This window comes from Humulus lupulus, chromosome 5, assembly GCF_963169125.1.
Source record: "Humulus lupulus chromosome 5, drHumLupu1.1, whole genome shotgun sequence".
NCBI lineage: Eukaryota > Viridiplantae > Streptophyta > Magnoliopsida > Rosales > Cannabaceae > Humulus > Humulus lupulus.
This window is the reverse complement of record NC_084797.1, coordinates 205,465,443-205,487,607: the sequence shown is the minus strand read 5'-3', so window position 1 is coordinate 205,487,607 and position 22,165 is coordinate 205,465,443. Positions and strand designations below refer to the sequence as shown.

Below are 22,165 nucleotides of genomic sequence, written 5' to 3'. Positions count from 1 at the left end.
CTAATAGCGTTCTGTTCCGTCTTTCCGAAACACTATTTTGCTGTGGCATTCCAGGTGCTATGAGTTGGGATTGAATGCCATGCTCACATAGATGGTCCTTGAATTCAAAATCCAAGTACTCTCCTCCTTGATCAAATCGAAGAGCTTTTAGTGACTTACCTAATTGTTTTTCAGCTTCTGCTTGAAATTCTTTGAACTTTCCAAAAGTTTCAGATTTTCTTTGCATTAAATATAGGTAACCATATCTTGAATAATCGTCAATAAAGGTGACGAAGTATTCATAACCTCCTCTTGCTTGTACATTAAGTGGACCGCAAACATCCGTATGTACTAGCTGAAGTGGTTCTGTGGCTCTTGAACCCTTGGCAGAGAAAGGTCTCTTGGTCATTTTGCCTTCTAGACAGAATTCACAAACAGGGAGAGATCCAATAGATAGTTCTCTTAAAGGACCATCCTTTACAAGCCTATTTATTCTGTCTAGACCAATATGGCCCAATCTCAAGTGCCACAGATATGTATCACTATCGGAATCAGTCTTTTGTCGTTTAATAGATCTTGGATTGATTGTTTTAAATAATTCTGAATTATTTACAGATTTCTCTTTAGCTTGCAGTTTATAAAGCCCATCGATAGATTTTGCATAACATATCTTAAAACCATATCTTGAAATAAAAATTGAATCATTATTAAAAGATATTTTAAAATTTTGTTCATGCAACATAGAAACAGAAATTAAGTTTCTAGAAAATCCAGGAATATAATAAACATTTTCTAAAACAAGAAATTTATTATTATCAAATTCCAAACGGGTTGTTCCAACTGCTGCTGCAGAGACAATCTGACCACTGCCTACCCTCATAGTCACCTCTCCATCAGCAAGCTTCCTCGTTGAACTAAGAATCGGAAGAGAAAAGCAGACATGGTTAGTGGCTCCTGAATCTACTATCCAGGTTGAGGAATTATCTTCCACTAAACAAGCTTCTAACACAAGTAAATCAAATTTACTTGTATTTTTCTCTTTGAGGTCAGCTAGATACTTTGAACAACTTCTCATCCAGTGACCATTTTCTCCACAATGAAAGCAAGTCCCTTTTGGGTCTTCCTTTTGGAGGTTTTAGTGTTCTTGTTCTCTTTGCTTTTGGATGACTTTTTAGGCTTCTCACATATTAATGAAATGTTCAAGTTTGATTTCCATTTCATGTAGTTTTCACCAGTCAACTTTTCATTAACAAGTAAAGAAGATACAGGATTTGAGCTAGACATAATTGCTGAAAATAAATAAATAAACAAAATGAATCTATGCATATAACAAATATCAGTTATTTTCGGAATAGTAAACGTGATGCATGAATGCAACAAAAAACACATAAAAATTAATTACTAATTCCACGATTAATTAATTTGAACATTAATGGACCAGCCTTAGGGTAGGTCAGACTAATTCCAAATTAATTTTGAGACAAGCTCTCAAATTTATAAGTTAAAACTTAAATCAATATTTCTCTTTTAACTTATAAACAACCGCTTGTTTGGTCAAGAATACACTAGTTCGCTCGAAAGCCTAATGTACCTTGTGAGTGTAACCCATTATTTTAGATCAATGACTTAACTCAAGAGTGTGCCTTAGGGTCAGTCAAACTTGAAATACATCATTAAATCTTATTCTTGAAAAAGAAGTTTGCCTTGAGAATAACACAGTCGGAAGCCTTCCTTAGGGGGACACAAGCAATGGTGCCGCGAGGCCCTCTCCATGTTACCTCGGTGCTAACTAATAATGGAGACCATGGGACTTATTGTCATAACTCCCTCTCCCACTCACTATTTTAGAACATGTGTTTTCTCAAAACATCCTATGCTTTTTAATTGATTGTAAAAATAAAGTGATCTATTTTTACCAAATGATATTCTAATAATTACTAATCAAATTAACCAAAATTAAAATTATAGAACTATGCCCTAATTAGTTTAATTTTATTTTGCCATAATTACTAAGAATATCATTTATAATTTAATAAAACAATTTTATTAAATACTAGAAATTAAACAACTTTTAAAATTTGTTTCTGCTCTTGAACTAGCTAAAAAACTAGATTTATTATTATATGGACCAGCATATATAATCACATAGGACAATCCTAAGGCATGTTTCTACTCATATGAGATGCATGCTCAATTTTAAATACTGTGTGGGTTATATGTATGGCATGTCAAAAAATGCATGATAAAGTATTAAACAATTTAATGACATTCAAACATTTAAATAAATAAATACTAGCTAAATAAATAAATAAATTCGGGTCGGGTGTCTTGGGTATTTCTAGAAATATTACAACACTTGCAAAAATATACACAAAAATGTAAGAAACTAAATAAGGCCTAAATAGATCTCTATCTATTACTTAGGGCCTTCACAAGTAGTCTTGATCCATTAAGCCACTTATCCATTTAATTTTGAATTAAAATAACTTTTAATTGTCTTAAACAAATTTTAAGAATAATTAATTTGGGTTTGATGCCCAATAAGTTATTAGGCCCAGATTTGAATTTGGGCTCATACAATTAATTCAAAATAAAACAATTTTTAATTATGGGTTAACTTAATTAAGCCCATAATTTAAATGGACAATTTTTGGATGCAAGCCCTAGGGTTTAGAAACCCTAGGGGCGGCTGCATATGGTGGCTCGGCATGGGGCATGCGGCTGGGGTGCAGCAGCATTAAGCGCTGGGGTGCGGCAGACGCAGGGGGGCTGGGGCACGGGCTGGGCGAGGCTACTGGGCAGGTGCGCAGGGGCATGGCGCAGGGGCGCCTGGGTAGGGGCGCAGGTGCACAGGGGTGCGGGGCTTGGGCAGGTGCGCAGGGGCGCGGGCGGGACGCCTGGGCTGGCAGCACACATGGGTTGGGCACGCAGCAGTCCGGCTGGGTGAGGCTCGAGCTTCGGGGCTCGGGCCTTACAGAATTTTTCAAATAATTTTAACACAGAAAATTAAAATTACAAAAATTCCTATGCCCCAAAATGGCTTACATTTTTCATCTAGAATTTTAAGAACAATTCCTAAACCCAAAACACCATATAATTAACGACCCTTAAGAACAAACTATTATCATACATACATCCATCCATTCTCATATATTATAATAACATAAGAATGCATATTATTCCCACACAGTAATTAATGTATGCAGAGATTAATGACCGCTCTGGTACCAATTGTTAGGAACGAGTTTCCTAATACGCAGCGGAATGGTGGTGTGGTTGGCCCAGTGTACAACAAAAATTTTGTAACATATTTAAACTACCTTTAAATATGCGGATTCATTAATATACATACATTAATCATAAGCAAGATAATAATAGAAATCATATCTCTTGAAGCTTATCAAGTGTCCTTGCTATCTTTTCGTATTTAGAACGATCTTCCTATCCAAGCCGCTCCCACGTACTCATACCAAGATCTTCCAAAGTGTTCTCTACACCTCAAGAAATGTGTGGGCACTTAGAGATTGAAGGATAGTTTATTTGTGATTCTACTTGATGTACTCAACTCATGAGATCAAGAGAATAGGCCTGAGAATTGGTTCTTTATTTTCAGGGAAAGAAAACTATCGTTCTATTTTTTTACAGAGCGAATAGTCTGAGTTGTCTCATATGCTTATCTGAATAATTTTATGATTAGTCATACTTAAAAGAAAATATTCAAATTTTTAAAAAATAAATCTGTAACTATTTTACAATTTACTTATTGATTAATTAATTATTCTATTAATGAAAAAAATCCAAAAACTAGATTTTTGAATTATCCATTAATTAATTAATTAAATAAAATTGAAAATCTCATCCCTGAAAAATGCTGGCCCTACACGCCACACACAGTCCTAGACTGTGTGTGAACGTGTAGCTTCCTAATTTATAGGGATATTGGTTTTTCAAATTTTATTTAATTATTTATTCAAATTACTTTGTCAGATAAGATCTAACAACCTGATAACTAATTCAAATTTGAATTCAAATTAATTATCTCATTAATTAATTATCAAATATAATTAATTATTTGAATAAATATTAATCTTTTAAATTCAAATCCAATTTGAACTTATCAGATCATTATCTCACACTCAAATAAAGATATTTAATTAATTCTACCAATTAATTAAATCCAAAATTTTCGAAAAATAAATATTTAATTTATCATAATTTCAAAAATTATAATTAATTAATTATTTAATTAAATTTCGAAATTAATTTAATTATTTAATATAATTTCGAAAATTATACAATAATTAAATATTAATTAATTTTGTTAACTACAACTAATTTGTAATTAATTAACTAATCACTATTATCATATAATTGCATATTTGGCCTAAAGAACAAATTTCTTCTTAAATATGTCTTTAAACTATTTTTCCTTCATATCAACTCTTACCTTGAACAGTGTTGATAGAGCCGCTATGGGGACCTATGGACCTATAATTCCAAGCTCCAATAAATTTGAAATTATTAATTAAACTCTTTAATTAAATAATCTTAATTTATTAATCTCATGATTATTCCACTATAAATATGAGACTGCACTCTTGTAATTATAGACATTTCATTTACTGAGTACTTTATAATCATAAAGCATCCATTAATATAATTATTGCATACAACTTGACCCTCTAATAATGGTTCATAATTAATCGGGAATAAAATTACCGTTTTACCCTTTTAATTATCTCTTGTTTCCTCAAGTACCATTGACTCTACTAGTGAAGGTTAATTCATAATAAATTATGAATTTGAGCTCAATAACCTTTCAGTCCCAAAAGTCAACCCTTAAGAGAACCATCATTCAATCTCTTGCGAGAAGGTATAGATTCCATATCTGTATACTATGTCCCCAACCATCTATATTAATGAGTTCCCAAAACAAAAGTTTTTAGCCTAATCATTCTGACAGACCCTAACAAGTGAATCAAATAACTCATATAACATAAACAGGAGTTCATAGTAACTTCAGGATTAAGATCTATTTGTATATGATCATCAGTTGATATATTTAATTAATACTTCGAAACGGTATTTAACTAAGTATTAATAAACATATCTGGTCCAATTCTATATATTCTCTAATATATAAAGCACCTCCACTAAAGTGTCCTACCACACTAGTGATCCGGATCTAGATCACATGTATTCATAATACTAGTGGACCGTACTTGCAGTAATTAATCTAAAGATTTCATAACTTTATTTTACTGCGAACTATTCAAGTTCATTTATCTCAAATACAATCCTCCCGTATCAATACGCGTTTGAGATCACATATATGAACTTAGGAATTTTCCTGATATTTACATAATATTATCATAGAATAATATAAATAACAAATTCAATTTATTTATTTATTTCATAAAACAATGTCTACTACATATGCTTTCAGGGCACATTTCCAACAGCCGGGGGGGGGGGGGGGGGAGAGCTCCAACTTCCTAGAAGCGAGATCATGGGTTGCGTCCCATTAAAATTTTTGTAATAGTTGAACTTTGTTTATATATATATATATGCCCTCGGGGCAAAAACAATTCACAGCTCGTATAAGAGTTATTTTTTGTTTATCCAAACTTACATTTGGTATTTTTAATTTTATGCTCGGCTTTACTTTAATATTTTTGCCTCCCATTTCTTAGATTGAAATATTTTGAGCAATTTATATAAAATTTTGCCTTTATGTCTGTTTATTCATACAAACATCTGTTGGATTTAAGCTCGAGTGTCGATGCTTTCATGCCCAGTTTGCTCGATATATTCATATCCGATCTCGTTATTTTTCAAGGTCGGATCTTACTTTTACCACGCACTCGAAAGTACTTATGTGGCATGTAAGATAGGTATTTTAGTTATATCTTGCTTTTTCTAGTCACTTTTCCTCTTCCTTGAGTAGCTCCTTAAGGTTATGAGGTCGAAACTATTTTTGCAAAATATTCTAGCCTCGATCTCGACTTAGCTCGAAGTAGGTTTATATTTTTCCCAACCTTTCTTGATCAGTTTTAGCTGGTTTGTTCCAAACCTATTTAGGTCGTGTTTGGTTCGTAATCCATACACTTATATATCTTTAATCTAGTTATGTCCAGATCATATTAGTTTGCATATCTAGTCGTATCCAGACACTTATTTTTTAATAATCTGGTTACGTCCAAATTTTCTTATCTCGCGCATTTGGTTATATCCAGACACTTATTTTTTAATAATCTGGTTACGTCCAAATTATCTTAGCTCGCGCATCTAGTTATATCTAAACACTTATTTTTTAATTAAAATTATTTATTTTTTCAAACTTATGGTATTATTGTATACCACTGATGCCCCCTTAATATCCTATGAGTGTGACCATAGGTTATTTAATTAAGAGAGTTTGCAAAAAATACAACATATAAGAAAGAGAATGACTTTTGATCAAAATCGAATGTTTTATTAATAAAAACAAACATGCTTGGTTACAATGAGACATAATTCCTACATTATTGATAGTAAGGTCGTAGATGCTCGTCATTCCAAGCTTGTGGTACCAGGTATCTGTTTAATCTAGCCAATTTGTATACTCCAGGTCGAATAATGGACTCAATTTGGTAAGGTCCTCCCCAATTAGGTTCGAGTACTCCAGCAATTGAGTCCCTTGTAGCTAGGAATACACGTCTTAATACTAAGTCTCCCAATCCAAATTTTCTATCCCGAACCTTTTTATTGAAATATCGGGTAGCTCGCTGTTCATATGCCGCATTTTTTAGTTGAGCTTCATCTCGCCTTTCTTCAATAAAGTCCAAACTTACTTCGAGCTAGGATTGGTTCGAGGCTTGGTCGTAAGCATGGCTTCGGATGGTGGGTATTTCAACCTCAATTGGTAACATGGCCTCGCACCCATATGCCAGGGAGAAAGGGGTATGCCCTGTCGAAGTGCGAGCTGTGGTTCGATATGCCCACAAAACTTGGGGTAACTCCTCGGGCCATTTTCCCTTAGCCTTTTCTAATCTCCTAATCATAGAGTTCTTAAGCGTTTTATTTACTGCTTCGACTTGGCCGTTTTCTTGGGGATGGGCAACGGAGGAAAAAAAAATTATTATTCCATTTTTTCACAAAAATTGGTAAACAATTCGCTGTCGAATTGAGTACCGTTATCTGATACTATTTTCCTTAGCATTCTGTATCGGCAAATGATGTTTTTTACCACAAAGTCCAGGACTTTTTTTGAGGTAATCGTTGCCAAAGGTTCATCCTCGGTCCATTTTGTAAAATAATCAACCGCGACCACGACATATCTTTGTAGTGAATCGCTGGCATTTATCACATTTCTTGACATATTCGAATGCATCTGCTATGACAGTATGCCAGAAGTATCCTTGTCTTATAATTTTCTTTGATAGACTATGCCCCCCAGTGTGGTCTCCACAAAATCCTTCATGAACTTCTTCTAGGATTTTCTTTGCCTCGGGTGGAGTCACACATCGGAGTAGTGGCATAGAATATCCTCTCCGATATAACCTTCCCTCCACAATAGTGTATCTCAGAATCTGATACATTAATTTTCGAGCCTTGTTCCGTTTTGTTGGGAGAATGTCAGTTTCGAGGTAATCAACTATTGGGGTCATCCAGGTTGGCTCGGAGTCGATCATGCATACGTCTTCCTCTTTAGGCTCGCTGATACTGGGGGTCGACAGGAACTCTATTGGTACTACGTTTAGCGTGTCGACCTCGTTGGACGTAGCGAGCCTGGCTAAGGCATCCGCATTTGAGTTTTGTTCTCAGGGAACCTGCTCTATGGCATAGAACTCAAAATGTTCGAGTGCAGCCTTAGCTTTTTCTAAATACGCAGCCATTCTTATGCCTCGAGCTTTATATTCCCCTAGAATTTGGTTGACCACCAACTGCGAATCACTGTAGCAGTGTATTGCTTTTGCCTTGAGTTCTTTGGCTATTTGGAGTCCTTCCAATAAAGCTTCGTACTTAGCCTCGTTATTAGATGCTTCGAAGCTGAACCTCAAGGAGGAATGAAATCGATTTCCTGCTGGAGTGATTAGTATGATTCCTGCCCTCGATCCATTTTCATTGGAAGATCCGTCGACATAAAGTTTCCACAGCTCGCGGGCTGGGGTTATACCTTCGTCATCGGATATCCAATACATTCTATGATGAAATCTGCCAGGGCCTGCCCCTTTATGGTCATTCGCGGGTGATAAGTGATCTTGAACTGCCCGAGTTCAACTGCCCATTTTAACAGTCTGCCCAAGGCCTCTGGTTTGGACAAGACTTGTCGCAGTGGTTGGTCAGTCAACACATGGATAGGGTGCGATTGGAAGTAAGGTCAAAGCTTTCGAGATGAATGGATCAGGCTAAGGGTCAGTTTTTCCATTAAAGGGTATCTCGATTCTGCCCCCAGTAACCTTTTGCTGACATAGTACACTGGTTTTTGTACCTTCTTGTCCTCTCGGACAAGCACAGCTGTAACGCCCCAACTCCTGGGACAGTTACGGTGTGCCTTGTAAACAGTGCTAAACTCGCTAATCGAGTCATTTGGCTAAAATCGTGAACTAAGTATGATTAGCGGTTTAGGGATTAAAAACTTTGGTTAAGATGTAACGTTTCACTAGAACGTTTAACATATACATTGGGATCCCGAAAATATAATTTCAGAGTCTATTACAGAAAATATTTACAACAGGCCGTTCTAAGCGGCAAAACAGGGTTCAACTCTAGTTCCACTTTAAACCTCGGCCGTGGCGGACGAGCAGCTGCATATGTACACGTCATCACCTAAGCTCTCCAACTCAAGGATGGTCCAGCTTCCTTTTGCCTTTACCTGCACCACGTAGCACCCATGAGCCGAAGCCCAGCAAGAAAACATAATACATCATGATATAATATCAACAATAACCAAAGTAACCATTCAGAACCAACGGTCCATACAGGTAGGTGACAATAGCCAAAAGTCACAATAATGAGCATCGCTCCCTCTAGCCATGTGACGATAGGGTCACCAGGGCTCAACTGATAAGTGATTCTTTCTTAGGTTCGTTTAGGACATGTGCAAGGTGATTAATCACCAACATAACCTTCCTCATGACTCTAGAGTCGAAACTATGGACAACGTCCCTTAGCCATGTGACAAACAGTCACCGGGGTCATATACCTTGGCTATAGTCATCTGGTCGTAGACCAGGCAAGCGCTTATAGTTCTCATTGACCTTCCGGTCGGTCCAGCACTAATACCCCATATGAGTCATTCAATGCCGACCTCAATTAGATCTAATCTTTATTTGGCCCGACGTTCACAACGCACTGCCACCTCTGACCCTTAGGTCGGTAAAACACGACCAGTGCTCAGCCCGTGGTGAACTTAACTAATAAGTCACAGCTTCACAGACGGATCTGACACCATTGTCGATTCTGACTAATAATTCAGCACCATACACAGGTAAGCCATGCCACCAAACATATACCACATGTCCATTACCCAGTAACAATGTATTCAGCATGCTTACTCAACAGATATTAGTACAATTAGGACTATGCATTAACACAGAGGCTCAAGCTCCGAACGATATCACACCCAATATGCAAAACATGTCCTAATCACATGTTCCCATGTATCATATGCAATATATCCCACAATCCAACATGCACCAATAACAGCCATGCATGTCACGTTAACAGTCAACCAACATGCATCAAGAATAACCATGCATGTCATACATAATAATCAACCGACATGCATCAAGAATAACCACGCATGTCATACTCAATAATCAACCAACATGCATCATAATAGCCATGCATGTCTCATACACACACAGGGTGCAGTTTTCTTACCTCAAATCCGAGCTAGAACCAATATAAGAACGACCCTTGAGAACGGTCAACCTTTAAGCCCTTAGCGGTCACCTAATCATAACCAAACATAAAACACCATCAATAACATGATAACCAAAGGTTTTCAAACCAATATCTAGCCTCCAAGAGATCAATCCAAACTAATCCAAGTAGTAGGGACACTCTCGAGGCCCATAGCTAAGTTCCCGGGGTCAAAACGAGCAAACGGAGTGAAAACAGGGCAAGGGCTGCGGCCCTAGCACCTTGGGCCGCGGCCCCTAGAATTTCCAGAGGCAAGTGCCGCGGCGCCCCACACAAGGGCCGCGGCGCCCAGCGAAACAGAAAGGCCACCTGCTAACTCAAGCTAGGGCCGCGGCGCCCAACCCAGAACCATTCTCCAACATGTTTTCAACACTTAAAAGTCCCCAAAAACACACCTAAACATTCCCCAATCATCAAAACAAAGTTCCCAAGCTTCCCAATACCTCAAAACCCTCAAAACCCAAGGTTCAAACAAACCGAAAACTCAACGATTCACAAAATCAATTCAAAGCTTAGAAACTCGAAATAACTCAAAACTTAAACTTCAATTACCTTTGATTGGGTTGTTTTCCGTCGAATCCTTCGGCTAAGAAGCTTCTATTCTTTCCTAGGATCGCTATGCCTCGACCCTCGCTTGATTCCGACTCGTAGAACTCAAGATATCTTCGAAAACGCTCAAACGGTAAAACGGACCGTCGAGAGAGAGAACGAGAGGTTTCCTAACGTACGCTCTTATCTGACAAGCTAATTCAAGCTTAAGTAACCTCAAATAAAACCTAGTGCTCGGGGTCCCGAAAACACCCCCGGGGACATTATAGTCAAAACTTCCAGAATTCCATCCTGATCTCAAATACTCCCAATCCATCACCAAATAAACATTTCTATTACCCCGAAATTGACCCCGTTATGACAAAACCGCTAATCCACTATACATGACCGTCTCATGTCGAATAGCTCAAATATATCTCCATAATAATAAAATCTCATTCACAATTTACAATATGCACCCAATTTACAAATATGTCATTAACAGGCCAAATTACCAAAATGCCCTCATAACTAGAAATACTCCCATATGCATGCATTCACCATCATATAATAACACCATCATATAATAATATAATTCACGTAAACATGCATATAATCATTAAATACTATAATAAATCAATTATGGCCCTCCCGGCCTCCTAATCAAGGTCCTAAACCTTATTAGGAAATTGGGGGCATTACAACAGCACTAATGACGTGCTCGGTAGTAGCGAGATACAAGTATAAGACTTCTCTTGTGATAGGTTTTGACAAAATCAGAGGTTTTGCGAGGTTTTTCTTTAAATCTTGGAATACGAGCTCACATTCCTCTGTCCCCTCGAATTTTTTGCCTCCTCTCAGAAGGTTGAAGAATTGAAGACAGCGGTCTGTAGATTTAGAAATAAACCTACTTAATGTCGCCATACGTCCAGTTAAACTCAGGACATCTTTATGCTTTCAAGGTGAGGGCATATCAATTAATTCCTGGATCTTGTCAAGATTAACCTCTATCCCTCGCACGTTCACTATAAAGCCTAGAAACTTCCCCAAAGATACTCCGAAATAGCATTTTTGGGGGTTAAGTTTCATGTTGTACTTCCGTAATACGGCAAAACATTCTTCAAGGTCATCTACATGGATATCGTTATGTTTAGACTTGACTAACATATCGTCCACATATACTTCCATGTTGTTACCTATCTGCTCGGAGAATATTCTGTTCACGAGTCTTTGGTAAGTTGCTCCAGCATTTTTAAGCCCGAAAGGCATGACATTGTAAAAGTATAGTCCTTTATCAGTTACAAAGCTCGTATGCTCTTGGTCCGGTGCGTGCATGGCGATCTGGTTATATCCAGAATAAGCGTCCATGAACGACATAAGGTCGTGCCCAACTGTGGCATCTACGAGCTGATCGGTCTGAGGTAAGGGAAAACAATCCTTGGGACATGCCTTGTTGAGGTCGGAGTAGTCGATGTAGGTTCGCCACGTTCCATTGGGTTTCAGAACCAATACTGGGTTGGCAATCCAGTCAGGATAGAAGGCATCTCGTATGAACCGATTTGCCTTTAACCTGTCGACTTCTTCCTTTAGGGCTTTCTTTCAATCATCGTCCAGGAGTCTTCATTTTTGCTGCTTCGGGGGGAAGCTCTTGTCAATATTAAGTGCATGGCTTATCACATTTGGACTTATCCCTACCGTGTATGAATGCGTCCATGCGAAAACATCATGGTTCTTCTTTAAGAAGCAAATTAATGGCTACTTCTCCTTTTCAGAAAGGTTTTTCCCCACCTTCATAGTCTTTGGGAGATCGACTTCTTCGAGCTTGACCTCTTCGAGCTCTTCTAGCGGCTCGAGGTCGGCCATTTCCTCTATTCTAGGGTTGATTTCTTCATCTATTTCGAAGATTGTTCCATCCTTGTCCTGAATTATGATAAGTGCCTGTGCACTTGTTTGTTTCTTCCCTCTAACGGAAATGCTATAGCATTCCCTTCCCACCAGCTGGTCCCCTTTCAAAGTCCTAATGCCACTAGAAGTCGGGAACTTGATGGCCAAATGCCTAATAGAAGAAACTGCCCCCAGCCCTACTAGGGCGGGTCTCCCGAGCAGTACGTTGTAGGCAAATGAAAGATCCACTGCGATGAACTCCATCATCTTGGTTATAAAGACCGGGTAGTCTCTCAAGGTCACAGGGAGTTCGATGGATCCCATACAGGCAATCCTTTCTCCTGAAAACCCATACAACGTGGTTGCACAGGCTTTTAGGTCGCGAAGCGTGAGTCCCATCTTTTCTAAAGTTGCTTTATAGAGGATATTCACCGAGCTCGCGTTATCAATTAGGACTCGGTGCACCATCTTGTTCGCAAGTTGAAGGGTGATGACAAGGGAGTCATTATCGAGAAACTGGACATGAGACACATCCTCTTCAGTGAAAGTTATGGGTTGAGTTTCAACCCTTTGTTGTTTCAGAGCTCTTGGTTCGGGTTCCTAGGGAGAACCGTCACCAGTTTTTAGCTCATTCACATATCTTTTATGGGCATTCTTGCCCGATCCTGCGATATCGGGTCCCCCCGAGATGGTTATGACATCTTCTCCATCAATCGGAGGGGGTCGTTCATCCTCCCGAGCTCAGGAGTTACTGTTCTGGGCAGGTGGTGCAGTTTCTGCCCTCTGGCTGGTGGAAGCCTGATTAGGGTTTCGGTTTCTTACATACTGCCCGAAATATCCCCTCGAGATCAAGTCGTCTGAATGGGACCTGGTTTTCACTAACCAGGTAAATATTCTCCCGAGACTCATTGAGCTCGGTATACACTTTGTATACGGAGAAGTATCTTTCCCCTTTCTTCTTCTTTCCTCCATCTGCCTCGGGGTTATTCCCTTCATTTTTCTTTCTCTTAGAAGGGTTATCCCAGGGGGGTTTTGAAGTTGTGGGGTCCACCGAGGTCAAGGCAGAGTTTGCATTTGTTGTTGTAGTTATGGGCTGAGAGGTCATATTCAATGCTGACCTCACCTTCTCTACGTTAACAAACCTCTGAGCTCTTCGATTGAACTCGGTTAAGGACCTGACAGGTTTTCTTTGTAAGTCTTCCCAGAGAGGACTTCCTGGCATTACACCGGCTTGAACAACCATTAAAGGACCACTATCGTTGACATCTCGAGCTTGGGCCACTTCTAGGTTAAATCTCATGAGGTAACCTTTTAGTGACTCGTTTGGTTGCCGTCAGACATTGGTTAAGGCTGAAGCCTCAGGCCTAATGCCAACCATGGCTTTAAATTGTTTCTTGAAATCTCTCGACAATTGATCCCAGGATGCGATCGAATGTCTTTTGAACTTTTCGAACCAGTTGTTTGTTGGTCCCGTGAGAGTGACTGGGAACAACATACACCTAAGCTTGTAGCCCACATTGCTGGCTCGCATAATTGTGTTATATGTGCTCAGATGGCTGTAAGGATCGGAATTTTTGTCAAATGGCAGGACATGAGGAATCCTAAACCCTTTAGGAAAGGGAGTGTTGAAGATATGCAGGGCAAACAGCTCGAGTTCTTCATCGAACTCTTCATCCCTTTCCCGGCTGCGCTCGTTCTATAAGAGCATGAACGCTCTCTCCAACTGTTCAATCATCTCTTGGACTGGATCTATAGGAGGCTTGGCCTGGACTTGAGGGGGCTGGTTATCGTTGATAACAACTCCAGCTCCCTGTCTTGATGCAGGATTGTAAATTGGCTGCTTGCGACCGTTCAAATGATCTCGTAGATCTGTGTTTGGGGGATTATCACACTCCCAATTATGGTTTAAATGTTCCTGTAGATCCGGGTGATCTTCTCGATTCCCGGCATTTCTTGGCTCTGGGTTATATATACTCACAGACCTAGTGTAATCCAAGATTTCACTGACATGGCTCGTTGCTCGGTTATTACGAGATGGGTTTCCTGCAGGCCTTCTTATCTCAACAGTTTGTGATTGCGACATTTGGCTTCTCGTAGGCTGAGGAACCCTGCGGTCTCGAGGAGCCTCTTCATTTCCATGTCTATGTCCAGCCCGCCTATCCCTATCTCGGTGGACAGGTTGTGGAGCCTTCTGGACTGGCGAGGGATGCCTTATCGGCGATGGTGGGTGCCTTATTGGAGAAGGTGGCTGCCTCCCATTGTGGGGCCTAGATGATCCTGAATTCGCCCGATCAGGTTTCGGGACGTTCTGCGTGGCACCAGGATTTGGGGTCTGAGTCATTGAGGGGGCTCGGTTATTCTCCATTGTCGTTTGTGCCTCTGCAGGCGAATCGACAGCACCCTCAAGCCGGTTACTCCTTCGGGGTCTTGGTGGAATAGGATGGGTCATTGGTGGCGGAGCTTGTTCCGCCCTCCTGGTGGCCGCATTCTTACGAGGGTGTCCCCTAGGTCTACGAGGTGGGACCTGAGTGTCTCGAGGAGGTAGGGACTGAGTGTCTTGGGGAGGCGCCTGTGCTTCGGCAGCTAGTCTGGCTAGCTCTTCATTGCGTTTTCTAGCTTTTGCCAATTGTTTGCGCAGTTAACGATTCTCAAGTTCCACAATTGGAACATATCTCTCGGGATTATAATACATGTCCTCGTCGGCCCTGGGAGCAGGTGGTTCCCGGGAGTTGGATGAGTCACTCCTCTCGTCGGGATCGGGATCCACCATAGGCTGCTTTCTAGGTCGTCGGGGGTATTCTTCTTCATGAAGAATTTCCTCCTCAGGTATATTGGGATCGTCCGCAGCCATTGTTAATTCGAGAGGCTCTCTGACTAAATAGACTCACACACTGTTTAATGGCTCTCAATGAAAGCACAAAACTGTTGACGCCGTTTTTCGTCAACTTAAAAAAGAAGAGCAATTAATCAATAATATACCGAAGGATTTGAATAAAGAGAATGAAGACAATATCTTTTTACGTGGTTTAGCAGTTAAAATCTGCATAGTCCACGAGTCTATGTTATTAGTTCCTTAGAGTTTTCTGGACTCTTTCAGAGAATAGTTGCCCAGAGTTTTCTCTAAAGCTCAATGTTTCGGTCCCTTACAAATGGAATTTCCTTCTCTATTTATAGAGAAGGTTTCAGAATTCGTTCCCACATATTTCGGGAATATATTCAGTAAATCAAATAATATAATGCCAATTAATACATTATTTGCTACGTTCATGATAATATCCCATAAAATGTGAGATTTAATAACAACATCACATTAGATCCCTCAAACACTGGGAAGTTATAACAATAAATACATTCACACACAGCTGACGTGTTCGGATGTTGGATCCATGTGCCTTTGAGACCATTTACCCATTACTAGCTCGTCACATTGGTTCGCTTATGCTCCCAACGAGTTACCGTTGACGAAGCCATTATTTTCGAGCTTACCCTCTCGAGCTCGAACCATCTTGTTTGAGGGCAAGAGATGCATCAAAAAAATTATACAAGTGCTGAACCCTTGATGTCGTGAGTTGCGAGTCCAACTTATAAGCTCAAAGCACTTTCGAGGCTACATACTCCTTGAGCTTGCGAGATCGTCATTCACGGCAAAACTGTCTCTTAATAGTGGATAAAATGATGGCCTTGTTCATTTCGAGCTTACACCTAACGAGCCTGGATTTCGAGATCATTATTCCCATGCTCGAAATGTAGGTGTAACAGATATATATATATATATGTGGGTGGTAATAATGTGAGTCCAATGATATCCACAAGTGATGCACAATATTAGATATCCACAATTTTGATTAAGAGTTATCATCTTTATTCTTTTTAGTCTGTTGTAAGTGTAATTTGGGTATATATATACACATTAATTATTTTATTTATTATTTAATTTTTAGTGATTTTTTAGTTTATTTTTAGTTAATTATTATTTTAGGTCATGTACTGATGTGATTTTAGTTTTTAGTTTAATTATAATAGTCTCAGCTTATATATGCATATCATCAAGCTTTTTTTTTTTTTAGTTTTTACTATATTTGTTATTAACTTTGGGAATTTAAGTTTTTTTTTAAGTATACTTATAATTTTAGTTTATATTTAATATATGGTGGGTTGTTTTTCAGTTGTTCTTGTGTTATTTTTTAGTTGTTTAGTGCTTCTTGACACATTTTAAAATATAGTGACAAGTTTTTCAATATTATCTTTTTTTTGTTTTTTAGTTTATTTTGGATATATGTTTAGTTGTTTTGAGATATATTTTGAATTTATTTTTGACACATTTAAAAATGCAAGGAAAAATTGTTTTGAGGTTACTTCTTTGTTGTTTTTTAGTTTATTTTGAGTTAATGTAATGAATTGATGCTAATTGCCTTTTCAACATTGTATTGTTGTCGTGTTGCATTTAAGCTGTTTTTTTTAATTGTATTGCAGTGTGTAGCTTTTTAAAAATGTAATAATGAGTTTTTTTATGTTGATTTTTTATTTTTTTAGCTGCAACGGGTTGAACTGTGTAGCTGTGAAATTATTGGCGTGTTGTTTTTTTAACTTTATATTTTGTGAGTTATTATTTAGTATAAACTGTATTTTTATAATTTTAAAACATTAAAATCATATTTTTGAAAACTTAAATCAGTAGAAATTAAAAACAAAAAATTCACCTTAAAAACGTAAAAGAAAGAACACTTTTCAATTTTAAAAAATGGCAACATCATAAAAATGTTATTATATGTAAATAATTGTCCACGTTTTTTTTGTCGGGTCTATGTTCCTAGTATTTAGTAATTACCGAAAATGGTGTACGTTTTAAACCAACCTAATAACTAAAAAAGAAAATTAATACATATAATAAATAATTTCAACTAAAATAAGCAAGAGGCAAATAAATGCTAATTTAAGTAAATTTAAAATTATAACTATCGTACCCAAAATTTAATTTTAGTGATATTTAATACAAATAAAAGTTCTGCATTAAAAATCTAAGAAACACAATACTCTATAAAAGAAAAAATATTCAATTTACCACTAATTGATTTTAAATTAGAATCTCATCCCTATACTCTAAAAATGGCATTCATTTAAATTGTAATAATATTCCGAACCGAATTTTCAACTTTTATATTTCATTTTATTTTTATTAGACCGATGATTTAAGTTCTAGCATTTAAATTATTAATTTTTAGATTAAATGTTTGAAAATGTTACGAGGGTTCTCCCAAAAATATATATATATATATTTAATTTTGAAACGGACTTAATGATTTTTCTCAAAATAAAAATAATTGTTAATTTTCATAATGATGCCTAATTATCCTTTATGTACGACTCTAGTCCTTGGGTCTTTTCAATTTCTCAATAAATAATTTTCTTTTAAAAAAAAATTTAATTAATACACCATTGCCAACTATACGACAACTTTAGATGTCGTACTAGTACTGACTATTTTTATTTATTTTTTAATTTTTTAATTTTTTAATTTTTTTAAGACTAAAGTTTATTGTTTAGTTGAGTGAGCTTGAGAACCAAAGTAGAATCAAAATATATAATGGAACACGTCGACATATGATTAAGGTGACACATCAGAAGGACCCACATTCAGTCTGGTACATTCTCTCTCTTTTGAAGCGGGCGTCAAACTACCCTTCGTTTGACACTTGTGACATAAATGGTCTCTTTTTTTCTCCCTTTCTCTTTTTCTTTCCTAGGGACCTTGGTTGAAGCTCTGCCATAGCCATAGCCATAACCCAAAAGCTCTCTTTCTCTCTCTCTCTCTCTATGTGAGGAAGAGTAAGCCCGAGTGAGTGTGAGACCGATCTTGGTGCCGAACAAGGAGTCATTGCCTTTCACCATTTGGACCAAGCCAACCCACTCCATTTCCCACTTCTTTCTCCTCCCTCTCTCTCTCTCTCTCTCTCTCTAAAACTCATGAACATACAAGCGTAGAGCTCTTCTCTTTCTCTCTCTTTCTTTCTCTATTCTCAAAAGAGTTTTTCTTCTTATTATTATTATTATTGTGAATAGATGGGATGGTATTGGTTATGATTGAATACAATTCAAAAACAGGGATTGAAATTGATTGATGAGAGTTTTGGAAGAGATTGTTTGATCATGACTACTCCTTCTGCTAATACCAATAACTTGATCTCCGTTCTTTGTGATGAGCTCAAGTTCCAATGTATGGTTCTTCTCTCTCCCTCCTTCTTTTCAAAGTTTTTTATTTATATTGATTTGATTTTTCTAAAGTTTAATTATGGATACCAAGTCTCCAAAAACTGTCTTAATTTGTGTATCCTGCCTTCTTTTTTCTAGTATGCAACTTTAAGGTAGCCCCAGAAGGGAAAGTTTTTTTATTTTTTTATGAATTGATATGATTGTTTAAATAAAATTTTTTCTTGGGATTTTACAAAAAGGGCTGATAAAAAAAGAGCAGAATTGATGTCTATGAGTTTTGTGGTCTGTCGGTGAGTATGGATATATTCTTATAGAGAAATATGGGTTGTTATTGGGTTCATACGGGAAGAGCCTAAAGTCAAAACTATTCTTACTGTTAATAGCTCCTATAGTGAGTCTATGTTTGTTTACTTGTTGGGGATGAGAAGGGTTTGTTCAAACATGTAATTTCTTCACTTTTGGTTCTAGGATTAGTTTTAATCATAAACATTCATCACTAATCATTTTATATAAAGATTAAAAGGTGGCAAGGTAGATAATTTCAGAACTCTGGCTTATATTTCTTGGACTAAGAATTTGAGGAAAGTGATTAGAATTTACTATGTATAACATCTTTTCTTGCGGAATAAAAGCTCCTATTTCTTAGAGTTTGCTTTTTTCCCAAGTTACTTACAATGGTATCTTACCTTTTTTATTGATTTCTATATACAAAGCAACTTATCCAACCCGAAACAATTGTGAGAAAAGTTTGGTAGAATATAGAAAAAGAATAATACTTTTGCAAATATTTAACTAATAGGAAACATATACCATAACATTAGCTTTATCATACTGGCACATGAAATTTGTAGTCAAGAAGCTTTAGGACTCAGCTTGCTTGGGCATTGATGCTACCTTAGTGAGTTGATGATGGAGATTGAATTTAACTGGTGATAGAAAAACGATGATTGGTTTTTTCACATCGACTAAACCTTGAACTAGCATAGGCCTATTGGATGCTTCTTATGAACAATTTGAAGGAAAAAAAAATCTGAAATTCGTCATTGGGATGAGCAGCAATGCTAAAAAATTTAACGTCGAGTTCTAATCAGACAAGACATTTTTTATTATTTGAAGTTCTTTTGAACTAATAATTGTGGTTTTTGTGACCAGTTGAGCTGGAAAAGCAAACCTTTTGTGATCTTAAAGTTGTCAATAACACAGAACACAATGTTGCATTTAAGGTATATGCCATCCACTATGAATTTACACACATTAAGGCCTTAGTAATTCATTATAATTATTCATATTTTTTCTTTCTTTTTCTTTTGTAGGTGAAAACCACATCCCCCAAGAAGTATTTTGTACGACCAAACACAGGCGTTATACAGCCTTGGGACTCATGTGTCGTCAGAGGTGTTGCTTGTTGCATTGTTAAGATCTTGAATTTGAATTAACTTGCTTAAAATGAGCCTAGTACTCATAAATTATAGTATATTTCTTCCAAGATTCGATACTAACTTTCGTTTTTTCAGTGACCCTCCAAGCGCAACGAGAATATCCTCCGGATATGAAATGCAAAGATAAATTTCTCTTGCAGAGTACAATAGTGCCTGCAAATACTGATGTGGATGACCTTCCACAAGATACCGTAAGATGTTATGCTTTTATGACAATTGTTTTGTTTTCATACTTGATTTGTCTTTCTTCATCAAGACTAACTTTGGCGAAATTTGGCTCCATAATTTACACAGTTTACCAAGGAGAGTGGAATGGCTTTAGAGGAGTGCAAGCTTAGAGTTGTTTATGTCACAGCTCAAGGAAACTTGGACGACGAAACAACAAGGAGCTCTATGTGCAGCCCCGATGGCAGTTCTGTAAGTTATCTAATTCACGAAGTTTTTGCTTTTGATCTGGGGTTTTCTTTTGTTGTTTGACAAAATCAATACAAGAATGTGGTATGGTGTTAACATAGAGTGGCACTTAAGGATTTATAAGCATAGATAAGAATACTTATCTAGAATAATAATAGCATAGAATGTTACTTGAAGACTACCCTCATGGACATTGCACACTCTATAGTTAGAAAATTTGTAAATTCAATTGAACACTGACCTTTCTTAAATAGTCCTTTTAACTCTTGTAATAATATGTTTTAAGATTCATTAGATTGATGTGTAGTGAACTTGAAATTATGTAGAATCAGGCTATACATCACTTGAAGGAAGAAAGAGATTCAGCTGTTAGGCAAACAATGCAGCTTCAGCAAGATCTGGTTAGTATAATCACATTCTACTATTTGTTATATTCTTTCTTCTTTTTGTTACTACAAGAGTTTTACAAGTACAACTATACTAAATGTAAATTCCAAGAAATAAGGGTCTTATTTATTTTTTATAAGAAACAAATAGTTTTAACCCATGTTAATTAAGAGTAATTGGTGAAAATGACTTTTTTTGAGTTATTTTGCACTTTGACCTAATTTTGATAATTTTTTACAAAATGACCACTGCCTAAAATTTCGACCAGCTGTCTAAAAACTTCGACTAGCTGTCTGAATTTTTCGACCAACTGTCTGAAAATTTTCGACTAACTGTCTCGAGTGTTGAAGGTCATTTTGCAAAAAAAACATCAAAACTAGGTCAAAGTGTAAAATAACTTAGAAAATTAGTTTATTTTGACAAGATAACCTATTCATTAAATTAGTTATGACTGGACACCTTAGCACACCACTCCCTCAGACCCTCCCAATAGTATATTGTTTTAGTTCTAGAACTCACAATGGTAGATTGGAAAATAAAATGCAACATATCATAACAAATTATTTCATCTTGAAAATTTAACTTGAATCATGTTATAACTTGTGTGTTAATATTAATAATGTAAAGAAAACATTATATTAACAAATGATATTTATATCATAATTGAATTTATAACATAGTTTATTAAAATATGTAGCAATATTCAATTTAATTGATTTTGTTTATATTTGTGTTATAGGACTTGATTAGAAGGCGAATATACAGAAAAGCTGACCCCGGATTCTCCTTTACGTTTGCAGTAATTGTGGGACTCATCGGAATCATGGTCGGCTTCCTTTTTAACCTTTTATCGTCGCCACCAACTACACAAAATTAAACTTATGTTCAACTTCTTCATAAGAACTTTTTTTTTAAATAATTGTTTTTAGTTTTTTGGGTTGAATTAATTTGTATAAACCTTTTTAATTTTCAGTTGGGATGGGATGTTTGATCGTTTACCTTCTCTTCTCTGTATATTGAAACTCATTGCAAAATTTATGTTATGAATCTCCTGGTTTATAGATTATGAATTTGTCTTTTTCGGTTTTGTTGATTTAGTCCCTTTATTTTTTTCCCCTATATAAATAAATGGCTCATTAATTTTGATATAATTGCTATATGAGGCCAAATGCGCAAGATGCTGCTTAGTGTATGCTCACGTGCAACCAGCTATTGGTGAGTGTAGATGCTGAAATAATCTACAATCATAAATTTATGTCGCGGGCACTGACAACTTGTAGAACAAAGACAAACGAGTAACCGAAAAACCTTGGGACACCGAGGTGGTGCCAACCAAAGGCACTCCAACGGTCAATTCAAATAAAGTATGAGATCTGAGAGATCAGCAAGGGTCTATAAATTAGAATGTGGCTCTG

General features: G+C 36.9%; 1 protein-coding gene across 1 annotated transcript; it reads left to right on the top strand.

The window, feature by feature from the left end:
* The first annotated feature begins 18,010 nt into the window (after positions 1-18,010).
* Positions 18,011-21,816, top strand: LOC133778074 (vesicle-associated protein 2-1). The gene is made up of 8 exons (XM_062217899.1): positions 18,011-18,278; positions 18,403-18,514; positions 19,663-19,733; positions 19,824-19,905; positions 20,025-20,140; positions 20,244-20,366; positions 20,690-20,764; positions 21,490-21,816. The coding sequence occupies exons 2-8, from the start codon at positions 18,448-18,450 to the stop codon at positions 21,625-21,627; spliced, it is 672 nt and encodes a 223-aa protein (XP_062073883.1). The 5' UTR covers positions 18,011-18,278; positions 18,403-18,447; the 3' UTR covers positions 21,628-21,816.
* Positions 21,817-22,165: the final 349 nt, after the last annotated feature.

Bases quoted from the DNA above. Each gene is read 5' to 3' on its own strand.
- LOC133778074 (XM_062217899.1), top strand. From the start codon at position 18,448: ATGACTACTCCTTCTGCTAATACCAATAACTTGATCTCCGTTCTTTGT. The intron at 19,906-20,024 runs GTGTTGCTTGTT...TCGTTTTTTCAG, and splicing joins GGACTCATGTGTCGTCAGAG to TGACCCTCCAAGCGCAACGA. The intron at 20,141-20,243 runs GTAAGATGTTAT...TAATTTACACAG, and splicing joins ATGACCTTCCACAAGATACC to TTTACCAAGGAGAGTGGAAT.